Genomic DNA, 19,844 nt, shown 5'->3' with positions numbered 1-19,844 from the left:
CCGTGTAGGGTCGAAAGTAGGCGGGCTTGTCAACGCCAACGAATTGGTCCATGCTCGGGCGCGAGGTCTCGCTTGCCGCGCTTGGCTATCCGGGGCCGGTGCACCGGGCGGGGCCCGCGACGGGTCTGGTCCGGTGGTGGAGGAGACGAAACCTTTCCGCTTTAGGGACATATTCTCCACCTTTAACGAAGTCACGAAGCATTATCAACTTGCTCGCAGGGCATTTCCGTTGCCCCACCGAAACCTATCTCGGCGTCAATCGGTTACGCTTAGGTTATTAGAAAGGCACTCGTGTCCCAGCCTCTCGATCTATAGTCGTTTCGCGGAGGTCTGCCCTTCGTGTCCCGACTGTGGCGGATATAGCGATTTTAACCATATACGCTCTGGGAGTGCCCCTCTTTACAGCACCAAACGTGTCAAGGGATCTCGCAAGACACATTTTATTCACTGATCAAGAGTCATGACTGGTTTCATCAACTCAATGCAGTCCAGAAGGCCCACGATGCGGCGGTGAGGCTTGGCCTTCCCGTCCCGACGTGGGAGCGGCCCGCGGTCCTCCCTCCATGATAACGGGGGGGGATGAATACTTCAGTACCTCAGTAAAGTTTACTACCCACCTACCTACCTGCAAAAGGTAGTCTGAAGGTGACACTTAAGCAAAGAAACACCGCTTTCGAGTAGGATAAGCAGAGAGGACTTGCGCACGCGCTCGTGTATGTCGTCTGCTCTTATCCCCTTCAAAAGCGCAGTTTCTTCGCCCTAGTAGGCACCGAGCTGCCCAAATTAGCCCACGGTTGATAGTGATGACGCCACTTGTGATCGTCTCGAAACAATATTGGTGTTTCATATTTTCACGAGGAGCGTGTAAGGAAGTAAGCCTGACAATGTTGCTTAGACTGTATTTCCCCACCTTGTCTTCCGTTGAGTGCTGTCAGCACCCGAAGCTAGTTTCCCCTAACTCCTATAAATAAATACCGTAGATTACCCTAGATTTTGGAAGATGCGGTTTTTCAGTTTGTCCATATGGGAAGTTTCTATAAAGATAATGTTTTGTTATGCAAATAGACTCCAAGTTATAGTCGATGCACTCAAGCTAAATTGATGTCGCACTGCAAGTTGTCCTGACAACACAGCCTACGGCGTGAAGCCATATTCCCAGAAGATGTCGGTACGTTTATACACTGCTCTGCACGCTTACCAATATCGGACAACGTCAAATTGCCAAGATTGACAGGGAACCTTATATAATAAATTGTAAGAAATATGGGTGCCGGACCCCCTTTAAAGGTTTTAGCTGTGGTAAAGCTGTGCGCCACTTCACGGCAGAATTGTAAATTATGTGGAATAAATTTTTTCTTGCCTGTCGGGACGTACTGAGGTGGCACCGCTCCGCTTATGCAGATGCGCGTTCACGCGTCTGATGAATGGATAGATGCTATGAGGGTACCACTTGAAACGGGGTGGTGGATTGCGCCACCGAGCTCTTTTTCTTATTTTGCCTAATGCGTTTCTTGTCTGATTTGTTTTACTTGCGAAAAAATTACCACCCTCAAACTTTCTGAACCTTTCTGTCATTGCCAGTGAAGTAGGCAGGTACACGGCCAATTTGTTTCTTTCCTCCATGTCAAAACTCACCCAAACACGTGAACACTGGGAGTCTACAATGGAACCCTGTCGAAGGTTGCTCAGGATATGGTCGGCTCAAGCCAACTCCTCAACGATACGACCACAGTATTATGCTCAGTTTGGTTTGATGTTCCAGCATACATATGTTTTTCCGGTTGAACATAAACATTTCATTCAAAGGGCACATAAATAGATAGCGCAGTTAGAGGTACCAATGACAATAGCGCAGTATCGATGCTCCGATAACAAGCCCAGAAGATTCGCACCTTCTCGTAATTATTTGGCGAGATGCGTTCACTGCGCAGCTATACGATCAGAAGTCCCGCTACTCATGCTGATGCGAAGGCAATTTGCAGTCACTGAAATAAAAACACGCCGTGACATCAGCAGTTCCCCGCATTGGTCATCGTGGCGTCGCAGCTGTGGTTTGCCACGTCTTCAAGGTTTTCTTTCCTTTATATCTTAGCGGCAAGTTTTCCTAGCGTTCGACAAATTTACTTTTTTCCCTAAAGAAGGCCTAACATCACTATATCTAGGAAACTTTTCGTACGGTTGGCAACACTGGCTCCCTTACACTAAATAGGCGGTCAGTAGAGCTATTACGATATGAATATTCAAGTTTAAAATTTACTGCTTGCTGACTCAGTGATGGACACTATTTAATTTACGCTTCATGGCTTTCAATGTATGGCAAAATACAAATATCCTGCAAATGAAACCAAGCTGAGCAAGTAGATAGCGATTCATGCCTTTTCGTATCATGAAATCTCGTGTGTTTGCTACTATGCAGCAGTTTTATATACTGTGAGCGCCAAAATTAAAGAAATTAAAGAAAGCTTCAGTGTAATCAGCGCAAGTTGCTTTCTGGTTTCATGACTATTTTTTTTTCACATGAACAGAGCCTGTACTGCGTTTCACCGGTGTAGCCTCCAAAAAAAAAAAAAAAAAAAAAAACAGATACACTCACAAACGGAAATCAGCCCCTAATATGCGGTCAAGTTCAGTGCAAAAAGTAGTTGTAGGCTTGGTGCCCACTCTACGTACCAAGGATTTCAATGTAGATGTCTTCGATGTCGCAGTACACGTGGAATATTCTCATCTTCGTGTCATTGAAGGAACGCAGGACACACTTTGGTGCATAGGCAGTACTTACATGCTATTCTGTTGGATCCGAAATCGTGCGCTGCAATAGAATGCTACACTGGGCTCGTCCGTATCACAAGTTGTAGCGGTTACAGCACTGAGAAACTAGGACTGAGACATCGCTAATGTGGTGTGTGTCAGCTCTGGTGTATGTGTTTCAGTCCTCATTTCTCAACACTGTGCTCACTACAACATTGTATAGTGGATGCTGAAAACGTCGTTCCACTAAAAAGAACAAGGTACACTGAACCTCTATGCCTCCAGTCTCGATGGGACATTCAGTAAACATTCAGTACACTACGTAACCGAACAGCATGCTCAGAAGCAGATCAAGGAAACAGGAATTCAATTTCGCAGACAAACATGCTCATTCTCTCAGTACCCCCTTTGCAAAGCACCGTCTCTAAGCAAGAGCCTCAAGTGTCCAGTCAATCTAGCTTTTCCAGTAGTCGCGCAGTCAATCGCCACTTTTAACTTTGTTTTTGCTCAATGATCGCGACATGTTGAGAGTAGTACCGAGCTGCAATCGCACCGTTCGTTTTCTTCCCTTCAAGCATAGATTTTCTGCCTGAACCAACCGTAGTTCTCCACTTCGCACTGTCTGCTTTCTATGTTGAGAGTGATTTTCTGCAACAAAATAACAATTTTAAATGTCTTTTCTACGTGTAACCAGTGTGTTGATTGCAAGAAGTTAGCACCTGGTAGACTTAGTACGGCTGTTACCTATACGTCTGCAACAATTTTGACTATTTGCTACATCACAAAAAGAAACAATACCGGAGATGAGTTCGCTGATAAATGAAACTCATGGTTACAGTTAACTCATGCAGCTAAGGCGTTGCGCTGCGGAGCATGAGGTCGCGGGATCGAATCCCGGCCGCGGCGGCCGCATTTCGATGTAGGCGAAATGCAAAAAAACGCCCGTGTGCTTGCGTTGTAGTGCATGTTAAAGAACCCCAGGTGGTCAAAATTAATCCGGAGCCCTCCATTACGGCGTGCCTCATATTCAGAACTGGTTTTGGCACGTAAAACCCCAGAAAGAAGAAAGAACAGTAGTTACCTACTACGCTGACGCCACCACAAGAAATATTTCTGTGTACCTCAAGGGAAGCAATACAAGCACCAACATACATCATTTTGATTAGAAAAACACCTCTGATGAGTGATTCAGCCAGACATGGCTTTTTCAGCAAGAAAGTGGGGAGGAGTTTATTGATATAGTCGCCATACTGTAAGAAAGATCGGTTTACGATGTAGAACCACAACGAAACAGGAATCGACGCCATACTGCCAATCGTGTTGGTTTCATAAAAATATTCTTTATTTGTTTGTCGCGATTGCGGTAGTACCGCAAGCCACCCCGGCCTTCAAAATCGGCACTGCATGCTTTGTCCATGACATGTCCATACGTCACAACAGTCGACCGATGTGCTCCAACAGATACGTGCATGTAGAAACAACCGTTGCATTCTTCTTTGGTATACGCTCTTGGTCTCTGCTTCGGGTTAGCATAGAGTAGTCCATACAGCTAAGCAGCCATAAAAAGGAAGTAGTTATTTTGTCTTTGGTATTTAAGCGAACGTCGACTACACAAGGCGGGGCTGGTAAACATGTAGTGGGCTTCAACAAAAAACATAGTTCATCACAGTAAATGGACGATAACAACGAAGGAAAGCCACAATTATTGTGGGGGTTTCCTCTTAAAGGAATGCGGGCGAAACAAAGAAAGCTGTAACCATGTGCCGCCTTTCTGTCTTATGTCATTGTTCTCCAAGAGAGGATACCGGATAAATACAAATATATGTGCGTATATACATCTTAATTACAAAAACTTTGAACGTCCGACTAGGCGTCCTTCAAGCTTGTGGCACAGCTTCTTCAACAAACCTGCAACAGATTTACGAACCAAGTTAGAAAGCAACAAAATTTCGACGTAGCGCACTGTGACAACGGTGTCAGCAATGACCAAGCCAGTGATTGCTAACAAGATCTGTCATTATCTCTTGGGCTGGGATACTGTACTATGCCAAGTATGCCGAAGATCACATATGTGACCGCCACCATCACTCCTCTCAACTTCTGGAACTTTGGAGTGAATGAAGGCTTACAAGAGCTCGACGCACAGTTCCCTAGCAGGGCTCGTCAAGCGTGCAGGGGCTTAAGTCTTTTCACGAAGAATGCACGTGTGGTCGCAAAACTAATATATGGCCATAATATAACTTGGGGAGGACGTCTTATTCGTTATTAAAAAATTCTGCTTATGTTACCACAGTACCTGAACTATTGAATTTGGAGGAATGTCTAAGCAGATGTTTCTGTGTACTTAGATGAGAGGCGGCCTAGCGAGACACTGTAATTTGTTGCATGATAGTAAGTTGGGCTCTCATATGCGTTGCTTAAGTGACACGAGCAGTAAGCTCCTTGCCAGGACTGTACCTCTAATTTTTGGAACAACACGACTAATGACGTTGAGAAAAAGAAAGCATTCGAGAATAGAGAACAAAACTGTCTTGCCTTATGGTGGGCAAAATTTTGTTTCAGTGATACTTGGTCATGCAAAAAAAAAGGCGACAACTGCGTTTTACCTAAAACTGCGGTAACATTTTGACTGTATTGCTCAGCTCTACTGAAAGTGAGAACATATGGGGCTGCAAAGGCCGCTTTGTGTTTTCTTTTGGCCATTGTGGCAAAATTCATCTTAATGACACTCTCGCTAATGCAGGTTTATTAGGTGGAGCAATAATCTGTCGACGCAGATTGAACGACAGACTTTCGTCCCAAAGTCTCTAGCACTCACGTGGGACTAGTCTTCAACTCGTAGAAGTGTAGCTGGCCTTTAAAAGCGTGAGGGTGAACATCAGGACCAGTAAGCTCTTTCTTGTGGTGATCTCTGGAGAAGCACCTGAAAATAAGAGTAATTTTGAAGACAAAATATTTAGTTGTAAATACGTAAAAAAATACAAATTCTGGCATACATATCAGCAGCACAGAAATTTTCGCTGGTCGTGGAACGTTCATGTTAAACAAAAAGAGCGATGGCAAACATATGCAGTAGAATACGCAACACGAGTGCTGTACAAGGCCAATTTAATACGCGCACATGACTGTAGAACATATTGACAAATATAATCGCTGATGATAAAAAAATTATGCAGATACGGCCCACAAGTTGGAATCTATGTGAATTGAAGCTTTATAGTGAAGCGTTTATTAATTGCTGTAGAACTAACTGTGAATGAAAAATTGTAATTGTAATTGAGGGAGAGGATAAACGTCTTTGCGAGTAAACTTGTTGAGGCGCCGGTAGTCCACACAGAATCTGATAGAGACATCTTTCTTTTTGACAAGTACAACAGGAGAGGACCAGGGGCTACAAGAAGGCGGGATGACTCCGTGCTGAATCAAGTCGTCCACTTGTTCTGTAATGACACGACAATCCGCAGGTGACACACGGTAGGGGCGCTGTCGCAAAGGAGCGTGAGTCCCAATGTCAATCGTGTGAACCACTGCATTAGTTCGGCCTAGTGACGCTTGCGGTAAATCAAACGAAGTGCGGAACTCGTGCAGAGGGCAAGAAGCTGCGTCCATTCAGCCGGAGCGAGGTCGCTGTCGATGGAACGGCGAAGAGTATCTGAGGGCACGGCGTCAGACGCAAGGTGAGGTGTGAGGGCGTTCGGCTGACGGTTTGTCTCAGGCTCGGAGGGATCGAGGGGCACGATAACATCCGCGTCAACAGGCTGGACGTGGCCAAGCGTTTCATTACGGCACAAAGTCAGAGGGCCTGAGTTGGGGTTGCAGACAAGTAGTCCGGGATTATCCTGTGGAAGCGCGAGGATGGCAAATGGGCAGTGACGTATTGTGGCCGCGACGAAATATGTCAGATGGCGTGAACAGAACGGTGGCATCAGGAAGGGCGGCACAGGAAACGGGAACAATGACGGCACTGTGAGATGGCAGGTCAGTATCGGCGGTGACGACAAGCTTGCTATCACGAAGAGCGGGCACATGGGCGGAAGGCGTCTGGCAAAATACAGAGAGCTCTACCTGAGCACGAGCGCAGTCGATAACGGGGTGATTACGCGACAAAAAATCCCACCCACGGATCAGATCATAAGAACACGAATCCAGCACAAGATTGCCTCTTGCATGCGCACCCTGGCCGTACATGCTGCAACGGGTTGAATATGTTGTGCGCTCGCAGTACGGAGAGAAAACGCTGAAGGTGGCGTCGTCACTTTACGGATGGAGCGGCAAAACGTATGGCTCATTACGGAAATAGCGGCACCAGTGTCGACAAGCGCGAAAGTTCGTACACCATCAACAAACACGTCAACAACGTTGGCCGGGGACAAGCGAGGACTTAGACAGGTGGACGACGGCGCAGCTCGTGCCTCAGAAGCTGCGGCAGTCAGTTCTCCGCCTCAAGAGCACTTGACCGGCGACGCATAGGCGGAAGAGAACGGCGTCGCGGTGAGGGTGACCGACGAGAAACGAAAGGTTGGACATCGGAAGCCGGCTGACGATCGCGGGCGTGTGCTTCAGGTTCTCGTCCTGGCTGCGTGCGTTGAGGAGGTCGGAAGGAGTAAGCCGAATATCTCGGTGCACTCGGGGTCGCCGCGAAACGCCGGCGACAGAAGTGGGCAACATGACCCGGAATTCCGCAAGCGTAGCAGATCGGTCGATTGTCTGCAGCGCGCCTAGGGATTTGGCTGGTAGGCAGACGGCAAAGCCTCGGTGATCTGCTCCTGTATCACCTGTCGAATGGTAGGAGTCAGGTAGTGCGTAGGCGCTGGCGTGGCCGGGAAGAACGAAAGCTGTCGAGCAACTTCGCGCACAAGCTCCTTGATCTGGACCAGGAGCACCGTGTGGTCACCGCTGATAGTCAACGCGGCGAGGGAATCGTCTGTTGACGTCTGCCACCGAGCTAAGACGCGTTGCTTACGTAGTTCGTCCAAGCTCTGGCACAGGCTAACGAGTTCAGACACGGTGCGCGGGTCCTTAGCCAGCAACATCTGAAAGGCCTCGTCTTTGCCTTTCATGATGTGCTTGATCCTGTCTTGCTCAGTCATGGAAGGATTCACGCGCTTGCACATGTCAATGACATCTTCGATATCGCTCATGAAGTTTTCGCCCTGCTGCTGCGCCCGCCCACGTAGACGATGTTCAGCGCGAAGCTTGCGCACTGCGGAGCGACCGAACACTTCCGCGAAGCTCGTCTTGAAAGTAGTCCAAGTGGCGAAGTCCGACTCATGGTTGCGAAACCAGAGGTTCGCGACATCTGTTAGGTAGAACAGGACGTTGCGAAGTTTCGTAGCGTCGTCCCACTTGTTGTGCGCGCTCACTCTTTCAAACAACGACAGCCAATCTTCTACCTCATGTTCATCGGTGCCGCTAAAGAAAGCAGGATCGCGTTGGCGCAGCACGCTTGACACGATGACCGACGGAGATTGGGCCGTGCCTTGCTGGGTGGCGTCATCAGGCATTGTCGGAGCGGCGTTGGGCAACGTGCGGCTTCGGAGCTCCAGGTCTGAGGAGGGTAACCCGCTCCTCCACCACTTTGATAAGGGGATTTATTAACAGAAAGCGACAGGCGAAAAACCACCGCAGCTCCAAGGGAACAACGGTCTCGGCGCCAACAGCTCGTGATCTGAGTTCGCGTTCTACATCGATGATAACGCCCCTCTACTGCTTGCTTCCTGTTCTTCTTCTTCATTACAATACTTTTATCCTATGCAGCGTGTAATCTCGAAAAAAATATTTAGGTTTATCTATCGAAAAACTCACAGCTATAACCTCATGTAATGTTTAGGTTCATGAACTATACCACTCACAAGCCTACGCCTAAATACAAACAACGAATCAAGTTGATGCACAGATGTGAGACGTCTACGCAGTGATGGCAAGAGGTATGAAGGCCATGTGTGATGCTTGACGAAAAAAGAGTGGCAGTGACAAGCATATGCACCGAGAAATAATTTATTAAATTCTAGGGTATAACGTGCCAAAACCACGATCTCATCATGAGGCACGCCGTAGTCAGGGACTCCAGATTAATTTTGACCACCTGGAGTTCTTTAACCTGCACCCGATGCACAGTACACGGTCGTTTTCCAGCAGAGAATTACGACACAAATCGAGCAACATTTAAGGATTCTGTTATGTCGCAGTAGGACATACCCAGTTTGAGCGACTCGAAAAAAATGGACTAGCTCCCAGTGGCCCGCAATTAATGACAAATCCAAGGATATCTACTGAATGAAAGAATCAGCTGATTATAATGCACCTTTCATTAACCGGTCCATGTGCTTAAGAGAGATGCCTGTGAACCGACATTACACGGTTTCATGTGTAATTTTATTTTTTATAAACGCATTGACCAGTGATCCTTGTAGTTATCTTATCCTATCTTTTACTTATCGACCAACCGACTTAGCAGCAGCGGCAATCAAGTCAAACGTGGGAAGGTAACCAAAGAAAGGTTCGTTTAAAAACCGTACTTAGGCGATAGAGCCCCCAGCACACAAGAAAAGAACAACTGAACCCACGTCATTTACATGTTCGCGACACCAACACGTGAACACAATGGCATGACACCTAAAGATACATCTTGAGAAGGAACCAAGAAGGCCTTGCTCATTCATAAAGAAAAAAATAAAGAGAAAGAAACAGAAGTATTAGGCAAGCAGCAGTCGCATTTAACAAGACAAAATTGCTCCTTCCGCAAGAGCACGTCCTTCTTATTTCCTTCTCCGGAAGGAAATAGGAAGCAAATCTTTTGTTTGGCTTCATTTACACGAGGGCCGTGCTGCTCATGTACGAATGTTTTATGTTGACAGCATTTTTCTCCAGCTGCTCTATATACGTGTACGTATTTACTAAGCAACTTGTAGCTTTGAGTTAGTGCTCGTGTTTTGTATGTTAGTTTGCCCTTGTCTGCTTTCGCGCTGTTGGGTCGGGTATGCGCATGCATATCATTTACATGTTACGACTCGCCTGCATTGAATTAGCCTACCTGGCAACTACTGCAATACGAGGAAAAGTCATGCTTGCAGCTGCAGTTCTCCGTAAGACAATATATGCAGTAACCTTTATCATAAGAAAACTTGTTTTTGTCTATAGTTACATGTTTTATCTCTGCACCAGCCACTTGTGACTTGACTATTACTGGTAATTTGTTTGATGTCCTACGCTACCGCAGACGCTTGCGTTACAACAGACGCCCGGAGAATGCTGTGTCTAATAGCTAACACAAAATTGGCTTTACCAGGTTGTTACCGGTCTAGCATTGCATTGCAAATGCTTCCCAAAACTAAAAAGGGGCTCCAGTTTAAGGTAAAACCATCATTTATAACTTCATATCAAGTCCCCTTGCTGGTCTTCCTCTGGCTGCACTGAAGCGTTCAAATACATTGGGTAATGATGACCCCTGATACAATCGCGCCTTTGGTTCTGGCTCTGAAGAAAGTGCTTTTCAATGAACTTTTCATCCTTCAGCGAAGATACTCATGCTCTACTCATGTTCCTGCTTCAGTACTCATAATCATAACTGAATACCCTAATTGCAATTGTTTCATGTTTTTCTCTACATCTGACCACGTTTCTCAGAACTCTTGAATAATGAATGTGTTTGGACCCCTTTTATTACGTAGGCAAATATTGTATACTAGTGAGGAGTAGAATGAAATTAATGTACGTACCCGTTAAGTAAAGGTACCCTGGAAAGAAAAGAAAGCGGCATGATTAAAGATAGGTCAAGAGGTGTGCTTGACAATGGCAAGTACAAGACACTCAAATGGTCTACATAAAAAATGAGCCATGCCTTCCAAATTCAATATGTAAGCGGTGGAGTTGGCGATATTCTAACACAGTGCCCGCTCCAAAAACCCATAAACTTCTATATTCACTTATTAGACTCATTTTTTAACAAGTCTTTCTTATAAAAACATACATTAGCATTGCTTTATTATACATTTATGGCAGTTCTGCTTTTGATAGAACAGTCTTTCTCATCGCTTTATGCGTAATTTGCCCTGAAAGTCACATTGAGGGCAAATTTCTCACTCTTGCAGAAAACTGCGTTGCCAACCACGTTTCATCTTCGCTGACGTTCAAAAATATCCAAAACTACAAAGCGCTGCGAGTTGGTGAAGCATGAAATTAGCGTTTTAGCGCCGCCCTGCCTTTTTAGTCGAGCAAGTAAGTGACATTAATGAATCTCGCGGTGTCATACTCTTAGATTGCACTTCAAGCCATATAACGTCGTTACACAGAAAAACTAATGCGTTGACACTTCCATTACCAGCGCGTCACTCTCACGCTCACTTACTGTTTTTTTCCTCATATAAGCATGACTGAAGCTTCCGTGTTCTCCGTCACAATAACTTCTTTTTTTTACGTTTTTTTTTTATCGGACACTAATTGTATTGACAGGCCGTGAATTTGGGTGATGACATTTTAGGTTACCGTATTGCAAGTCCTCTTCTGGGGTTACACCGCATCTTTAACTAAGTACTGAATATATCCAACAATCAACAAAAAACACAGATGTCTTTTTTTTTAAGTGACCAGCACTGTTCTCGCGTCCCACGTTGGCTGTCCATATATACATGCTTGTACGATTCGTAAAAAAGGAGCAAACTCGCTCTTTCTTCCCTCAAGTTTCAGAGTGTCAGACGTCTTACAAGGCGCCTGTCACCAGTTCCGACACCAGATCCCATCACTTGCGGTGTGACTTTGTAACTTTTCATAACGACTACGTTGTACATGCGTGCGGACACACACACACTTTTGTTGAGTGTTCGGGCACACACATGTTCGAATTCATGGTGGATGAAATCGCAAAAAAAAAAATTAGGAGAAAATAAAAACGAAACGGACGAAACGCAGTGCTGTTTCCTGTCACCTCTTTCTTCTTCCGATTCAATTTTCGCGCTGTTTTTCGGTCCTGAAACCGAACCAGCAAGCTTATGTTAACGTGCCACTACATACATGCGCTCGAAAACGATTAGAATATCGCTTAGTTGGGCCACCATATAGTTCAGTATTTCCTTTAAACTTATGATCGAACTCTTGACTTTCAAGGTAAATAAAATCAAAGCCCCTTTTTTAAAAGAAAGATGGTTGAACGCAAAGCTTTGGCCTATGCAAACTGAAATTAAAGTCAAAGTCCAAAGCCAACGACCACGCAACGAACCCAAGAAAAGCTGAGCGACCCGATGCGATGCATATGCGATTTGATTTCTTGTTTAGGATTGTATTTTTTTAAATGTTGAAGTTGAATGGAAGACACATTTCGTTAGTTTCGTAGCCTTTATTTTAGATCATGTAGCCGTTGATTACACGCACACACTCACACTTTCATGGACTGCATGCCGCTGCCGATACACGGATCGGCCTTATATGGGCACGATCGCGCTCGCGCTTACGTTCGCGTACGGCAGCCTCTTCTTCTGCCGTGCGCTGCACCCGCTGCCTACCCATGCTGACGGCCGGGAATGCATTGCGTGACGCGCGTAATGCAATGCAGATATATTCAGTTCGCCTGGGTAGCGTGGTGTTGCACCTCCCATTGTACTTATAGGTACAACTGCGAATGTAAACTATAGTGTTTTACGACTGTGCGCGCAGATGCGCAGATTGTTCTATTGTGTGCGCATATGTGCAGATAGTTTCATTTTCGAAGTTGGCTTTCCTGCAGTGTGTTTTCGGCCCTCACAGACGAACCAGTGAGACAGACATAGAAAGCTTCGCTTTAAAAGCACTCACCGGGGTTGTAGACAGTTCGCCGGCGCACCTCGTAGTCGGTGCCCGGTATCTCGAGCACGCACTCGAAGGTCACCGCGGGCGGCAGCTGCTCGGCGCTGAACGAGCGTGACAGCTCGATGTCGTAAGTGCCGTTAGTCTTCCGTGTCCGAGGCCTTCCGCGCTGCACCTCGGTGCGGCGCATGTCCGGTGTGATGCTGAACAGCCGCAGCGTGGGTCGCGGGTGCAGCCCCAGGGCGCCGCAGTGCACCTCCACCATTGTACCGGTGCCACTGAAGCTGCCCGTGCTGGAACTAGGTCCCGTAGAACTGGTGTCAGCGGGAACTCCGACGCGGGCGTGTGCGGCGGTTCCAAGGTATGGGGCGGCAGCGGGTGGCGCAGCGGGCGCTGGTGTGGTCACGTAGGTCAGAGTGAAGTTTTTTGCTGGTACTGCGAGATGGCACAAAATGGTGCATGCACACGTTGAAAGAGTAAGCGTAATGCGAATAAATTTCTTAGCTATCTTGTGTCTTTGATAGGGCCAGAAGCTAACCCTCCAGCTCTATATTACCCAGTACAGATGCTCTAATCATGCTAAAAGTTTGAGGAGCTTTCACTTTAACGAAATGCGTGAATCATAGCGCCGCCTTGTCTACAGTAAAAATGCGCACTCCCCCAAATTCATTTACGTGATTCAACGGAATCTAGTAAGGACTGTACGTCGTGGTTTACAAAGTTTGAGCAGGTGCTTTGTACAAAATGGTAGTGATGTTCTATATAGTTTGTTCTTCTGGTGAGGCTGCAATCATTTATATTTTTTCAATGTGGTGAAGCACTGAGCCAGTATGTCACCCCCAGCAGCTTTTCCAGCTAAAGGTAACAGAGCAGTGTAGTCACAAACCTTATTATGTTAACTTTCACATCTTGTTCGCAGCTTCGGAAGAGTGAATTTTTAATTTGTACGCACTTCGAACATGCCAGGTTTCTTATGAAAGAGTGCTAACGGAAAGGAAGCACGTGCTCTGTAATAAATACGAATGGCTACATAGATTCCTTTCAGAACAGGGAAAATCTGTCTGGGGCCCCGGTACCCAACGTCCAGGCACGCCTATTACGCTGAATTATTACATACATGCCACAGCATGAAATGCAGTTTCCGTAAATGTGCTTTCACCGACGCTATACACTAAAATTACTCAGTAAGGGAGACAAGACAAAGTGTTACATGATGGCGACTTTGCCATGCGCACGAACTCTGTCCAAACAGGGACGTCTGGCGATGGACGATGCGCCGGGTCCCCGTTCCATTCGACCCACGAGCTCCCGTGTCGGGGTCCCCATGCATGAAGCTCCCGGGGGCAGCCTTAGCAATGAAACTGAGCAAAAAGAAGTTCTCTTCTACAAACGACGCGGGGAAAACGGATATGCGCCGTTCCAAGCCTCCCGTCGGCACGTACGCTCACGCATGCTGGTTGACAGTGAACACGCCCATAGGCAGGGACGATGCCTGTATCAGTGTAGAACGTGTCAGCGCTACCGCGCGGCATTTCACATTCGTTTTATATTCCTGCTTTCATACTTAGGACCCCTCAAGCGGGGAGCGCCTGAATGACTTCCCGCACCTCGTCTGGAGACTTCCAGCCTTCTTTGCTTTTTTTACTTGCTTGATGCTTGAACGAGGCGTGAGGATCCGAGGACCACGACGTGCTGTGGCAAGGTTATGATGTGTATAAAAGCAGGACGTGTAATTATTCCTTGCAGACGAACGAAGACGACATCTTTGAGCAATACACTATATATGTGCGTGATTACTTGTATATTTTATTCCTGTCTTTCGTCCGTTTCGACCCCGATGATGATACTATCTGACATTAGGATTCTTTTTTCCTATGGGTATTGCCACTCGAGGCTGCAAACAGAAAGTGCGTTCCCGTATGCCTGAGAACCAACAGTATGTCTGTGTGCCTCAGAAGGGACGCCGGAACTGGAGGAGGGGGGGGGGAGGAGGAGGAGGAGAGGAAGGAGGCTGGAGCGGCTGAAACAAATATAACAGCGCACAAGAAAACTAGCAGGTGCGGATGAGCGACGAGTAGCTGGCTCTTTCGAGAGGCGTAGAAATAATAAATGAGAAGGTGACAGCGACTTGCAAACATACCGACGTTCTCGGGAAGTGTGGCGAATGTCGTTACGCGCAGATGGCTTTCTCGTACTCATGTCTCATCTTGAGCAGTGTATGCGCACTGGTCCTGAAACTGTTAGCAAGGCGCAGTAGCGTCATGCTTTATGCATTGGGCGTAGGTACCATCCTGGTCTCTCCGCAGACAACTTTATTACGGGGCCGAGTATCCCCTACGAGACCGCCCTACGCAGACTTCTTTAGTGATATATTCTACGCAGCCCTTTCTGTCAAAGCTCTGCTTCCGAATGAAAAGGAGGGGACCTTATATGAAACCACCAGAGTGGTTGGAAACAGATGCAGTCATCGTTGGAAGGCCGCATTTCATCGCAACCAGTGTACATTATTTGAATATTCAATTGCGCCAATGCTCTATGAAGTACGGTACGTATTTCGTATTTCTGACTGTGCAATAAAATACCCAAATTTCATGGACCTAACAGCACTGTTTTCCATTTGAAGACACCAGAATAGAGATTTGTAATGAAACAGGAAAAGGCTTGAAGGACTGGGCAGAAGCGGCTCCCATTCGTGGGTATGGCTCGAGAAGTCCGCCAACCGACGTGGGCCCCTTCCACGCGTCCGCAGTCGTTATTTCACGCCGAGAAGCTGATGCATGGGTGTGCATGAAACAGCACCGATTGACCCTGATGCTGTTTGGCCTCCAAGCGCTCACAATAATTTCCGATCTTGTTTGCGTGATGGCGCACGCAAATTTAACTATTGGTCAAAGTGGGAGACGGTGAAAAAAAAAATCACAGCATATCCACGGGGTGAATGATGATGAGTGGGCGAAGCTCCGGAGGGAATCATGGGATCTCCCGCTTAAGGGGACGCTAGCACAAACGCGTTAGAAACGTGCAGTACTCTCTAGTAAGGGGCCACAGCGTCTTACGCAGCCATTTACACATGCCGGAACGTGCACCGCGTTTGCCGACGCCATCACATGACTGCCGAGAGAGTATACCCACCGTATTCATAAACGCTCCTCGACTTGAACTTGACTTGCCACCGCTTTGGGCAGTGCGTTCGAAACGCGTTGAAGGTAAGGCGGAGAGGCCACAGCGTCTTACACCAGCTTCTTACACGGGCCGTAACGCGCTAGCACAAACGCGTTAGAAACGCGCTAGAAACGCGGCCTTTCGTTAATGTCGGGTATTTATTGCCATCGTGGTGCGTGTGTCGATCTCCGCTTCGTGGCGTAGTGGGCTAACGCCGCGCGCTCGGAAGCGAGGGGTCCCTGGTTCGATTCCGCGCTACGGACACAACTTCGGAATTTTTTTCTCATTTTTCTCAGACTGGTTACACACTACTACTACGACGACGACGACGGGGACGAACGGGTGCCGCTATAAGGAGCTTCGCCCCTAAAAGACCGTTCGGAAGATACAGTGAAGAATCACATACAGCGGGTGCCACGAGCAAAGCGGTGTGAAATGAAAGAAAATATGTGACAAGCTTGAAATAGCGGCGCGATTGCGGTACAAGGACGTTATGACTTCATAGCAGTGGTTTCGAGAACTCTAGCAGCTGGCCATACTTGAACGGCGAACAGCCGCCACCACACTGGCGCGTCTCCCGCATGAATAAAGGCACTCTATCCCATGCTTTGGCTTCACAGTCCCCTCATTGCGACGGTCTCCTCTTACGTCCCCGCAGCGTGCTCTCGAACGTCCTCCCATGTGTGCACAAAGCAGCCTTCCTATAATTAGATTTACGAAAAGTACACTTATCTCGGATAATTTTGTTGAGCTCTGTCCTAATTAAAGTTGTTGTTTAAGAAGCACTTTAGGTGTACTTAGTATAGATCTTGCAGCACTACATAATCTTCGTTTTAATGTTCTCTCAACAAATAAGCGCTTTGTTGACCCTTCAGCCCCACTTTTCCCCGCAAGTAGAAAACGAAGGCAGACGATGCAAGAAAACGTAGTTTCTCAGCCACTCAGTGCACCTTGCTTTGCTTCAACTCATACGTGCCTTGCGCACCACTTTACTGATGCGTCTTTGCCTGCCTTATCTGGATCTGTCGTAAGTTCTCCGATCTCCCTCTCAGGACTGATGCAAACCGCAGCACAAAACAAAAACTTTATTCTGTGTACCGCGGCGTACTCATGTTACCCACATGCATCCTGGAAGAGTCAGTATGCAGGTCTGTTTACAAGAAGCTTAATTCTACAGCCGAGCAGCTTCTATTTTTGGCGCCTCCATACCACCTAACACCCTTCATCGCGCACCAGAAATTCTAAAGTTCTAGTTTTACTCAATCTCACTTTTATAAGTAAAAAATACCCCGTTCATATTAAATGCGTGCGTCGAACGTCAGTACATTATCTTGCACCTTCGGCTTCTTCATCCAAAGCTCGCTAATCCTTTTTTCGTGAGGCAAATGCGAGCCAGTGCGGTCCACTTAGACCGTCCATCCAGGACGCGTGTGTCATAGTCTGAGCCCAAACAGCGGCAGTGCAACCTCTTTCCCGCGCTTTTTTCTTAAGATCTCCCTCGCCTCTGCCCATCTATAATTCACGTAGTTCGCTTCTCTCTGTGCTCAGGTCGAGAGCCTCTTACAGCGTGTATTCCTTTTTGCTTTGCTCGTGACATGCTGACGCCTCGGGCGCAGCCATTCGCGGCATCGTGGAGCTTATACGAGGGGATTATGCGGTTTCGTCGAGCCAAGGAGTGACTGGTAATGAGCTATGAAAGGGGCTTATGACGGGTCGATAAGGTTAATAAGTGCGTCCAGGATGAGTATCATGCGTAACGTGTGCGGGAGAAGACAGAGTGAAATAAAGTATAATACCCAAAAAAATAGGGAGCCCTTTGACGTGGTGAAAACAATTTTTCGCTTCAAACTAGCGGTTTCGTGAACAGGAAGAAGAGAACGGAAACAACTGTCATTTGTTTACCATCACAGATATTTCGTGCACAATTTTGAATGCGTCATCTGCATAGCCATGGTCTGACATCGCCCTCACCTTCAAATATACACAGAGAAAAGATATTCCCTGGAATCTGGAGAATTGAAGTGATCGACAGTGGTCGAACAATGGATGTCTTAAGATACAAAGAACATGGTTAGAGAGAATTTGTTAATTTGAAGGGTTTCACCAGCTGTGACGTCAATACAGTCAACCACAGTGATGCATTTAGCATTTGCGCAAGCATGTTTGGAATAAAAAAAACTACACAAGAGCTTGGGGCCCGCATTAAGGAAATATGTATTTTTATATTATTTGGTTGTAATTGAGGGCTATCATCGCTATTATTCTTTAGGCCCTTATGATTGGCCAGCTCCTACATTTACTAAAACGCTGCTCTGTGTTTCCTTGGTTCTATATATACGAAGCGTCTAGAGACTGGCGCAATAAAACTTGGATAACGATTGAAAATCCACGTCAGCACGTCCTACTATGGCCACGCAAACATCGATTGACTCGTTGGGTTTTATCTTCCCAAGACAACGCAGGAGCTTCGTGAATGCCGTACTGGATGATCCCAGATAATGTTAGATCTTGTGATGCTCGTTAACGCGCACCTAACGTTAACGTCCCCTATACTCAGAGGAACCTTTTCTTTTCCATCGCACTTTTAGCGGAATGCGGAAGCAGCGGCTAAGAACTAAATTGGCGACCTCGCGCTCATCAGCCGAACGCTATAGCAAGTGAGCTACCGCGACCGGTATATAGTCACGGGAAAGAAGAACGACGCCTTTATAGCTTTGGCTACAAATGCTGCAAGGGACTCTCTTTAACATTTTGAATAAAGGTGGAGAAGGAATTCGCGTGAGGCAGTGTAAGACTGATCTCTGCACAGAAAAATTGGGGCATTCAAAGAGCCCACAACGGAGAAAAGAAAATTAATTGCGATAGACAAGAACCCAACGAAAGACCCAACTTGTTCTTAGAGGGACACTGCCAATCGCAACAAGATTCAAGTTCACCAGCGTAGGATATGCCCCATGTGGTACCGAATGCGAAAGAAAAAAATTTAATTTCGGTCGAGCTGTCCGCGTTTATCTGAACCATGACAGAGTGCCCCCTCGCGTGTTTGCTCAGTTCTGTCATAGGCGGGTCCCAACCGAGCTCCTCGCTGCGTAGATTGAGACAGAACACAAAACGATAACAAAACAGCCGAACAGAATTCAATATCAGTGTGAGAGTTGCCAGCTGTCGAAAGCTCGCGGCCGCTTAGGTTAAAGTCAGGCCAAGGAATTATTGATGGCCAAAGGAAACCCACGACGCCGGCAGAATGTTCCCGAAAAGTAAAGAATGCGCTCTTTGCGAAAGCCCTGGCGATAGAATGGACGGAGCAGCTGTTTCAACAATTGGTCGGCTCCTCTTTTGCAACGGCGACGTTGTAGCGTCCACGTATTTGAATTGCACCGCCGCGCCTCTATAACGGCAGCTCGCCGGCTTTCATGTATACATTGGAAAGCTATAGCTTTTTTCTCGCGTTGAACGCCTGGCTTTTATTACCGCACGAAGACTGCGCCCACAAACAACGCTTCAGCGCAGCATCTTGTCTCGTTCCCGCACTTCCTCCCCCAGCTTTATCTCTCTCTCATTCTTTTTTTTTTTTTCATTTTTACTGCTTCGTGCTTACGAGCGTCTTGTATAACAAGCCACGCTTTTCTGTGTCTCCTTCTTTCTTACGTTTTTGTTAAAGCTGATTTTCATTATTTCAGTAACAAAATTTCTCGTCTTTCGGGGGGCTCTCACACGTTGCTCGCTCCTTTTGCATTGCTCGGCATTGTTTGCTTCCTGTCGGCCCTTTTTATTTTCGCACCAAGTTTACATCTTTATTTTTTTCTTGCCTTTCCCGGTTACATTCCCTCATCTCTGTGGTACTATACTAGGTTCGATTTCACTTGCTGCTTTCCTAACTCGGCTGGCCCGTACTTTCCTGCATTTATTGCTTGATTCCTGCAGAAGGGTCACATGCCGATTCACCTCAGCCAACTTGTAGAGATAGCGTGCTTCGTTCTTACTCTTTTCTCATGCCTTTCGCCACTGTCTGTTCAAACGGCTGAAGCAAGCACCGATGACGACGGGGACGGATTGGATTCTACGTATGGGCTGAAACACTACCCTCCAATAGTTCTGCTTGTTTTTCTTTCCTTTTCCAGGGCAAGGGCACCTTATTTTGCAATAATTTTTTCTTT

At 46.9% G+C, this 19,844-nt stretch overlaps 1 protein-coding gene across 1 annotated transcript in view; it reads right to left on the bottom strand.

Moving 5' to 3' along the window:
• Positions 1-4,068: 4,068 nt before the first annotated feature.
• LOC119456110 (uncharacterized) overlaps positions 4,069-19,844 on the bottom strand; it is an 83,396-nt gene continuing 67,620 nt past the window's right edge. The window contains exons 3-6 of the mRNA XM_037717712.2: positions 12,535-12,960; positions 10,467-10,484; positions 5,567-5,671; positions 4,069-4,656 (exon numbers count right to left, since the gene is read on the bottom strand). Coding sequence (XP_037573640.1) covers positions 5,580-5,671; positions 10,467-10,484; positions 12,535-12,960 — 536 coding nt within the window. The 3' untranslated portion in view covers positions 4,069-4,656; positions 5,567-5,579. The remainder of the gene's footprint in view (positions 4,657-5,566; positions 5,672-10,466; positions 10,485-12,534; positions 12,961-19,844) is intronic.

This window comes from Dermacentor silvarum, chromosome 6 (assembly GCF_013339745.2).
Source record: "Dermacentor silvarum isolate Dsil-2018 chromosome 6, BIME_Dsil_1.4, whole genome shotgun sequence".
NCBI lineage: Eukaryota > Metazoa > Arthropoda > Arachnida > Ixodida > Ixodidae > Dermacentor > Dermacentor silvarum.
Note: the sequence above shows the minus strand (reverse complement) of the source record. Positions and strands in the feature narration are given on the sequence as shown.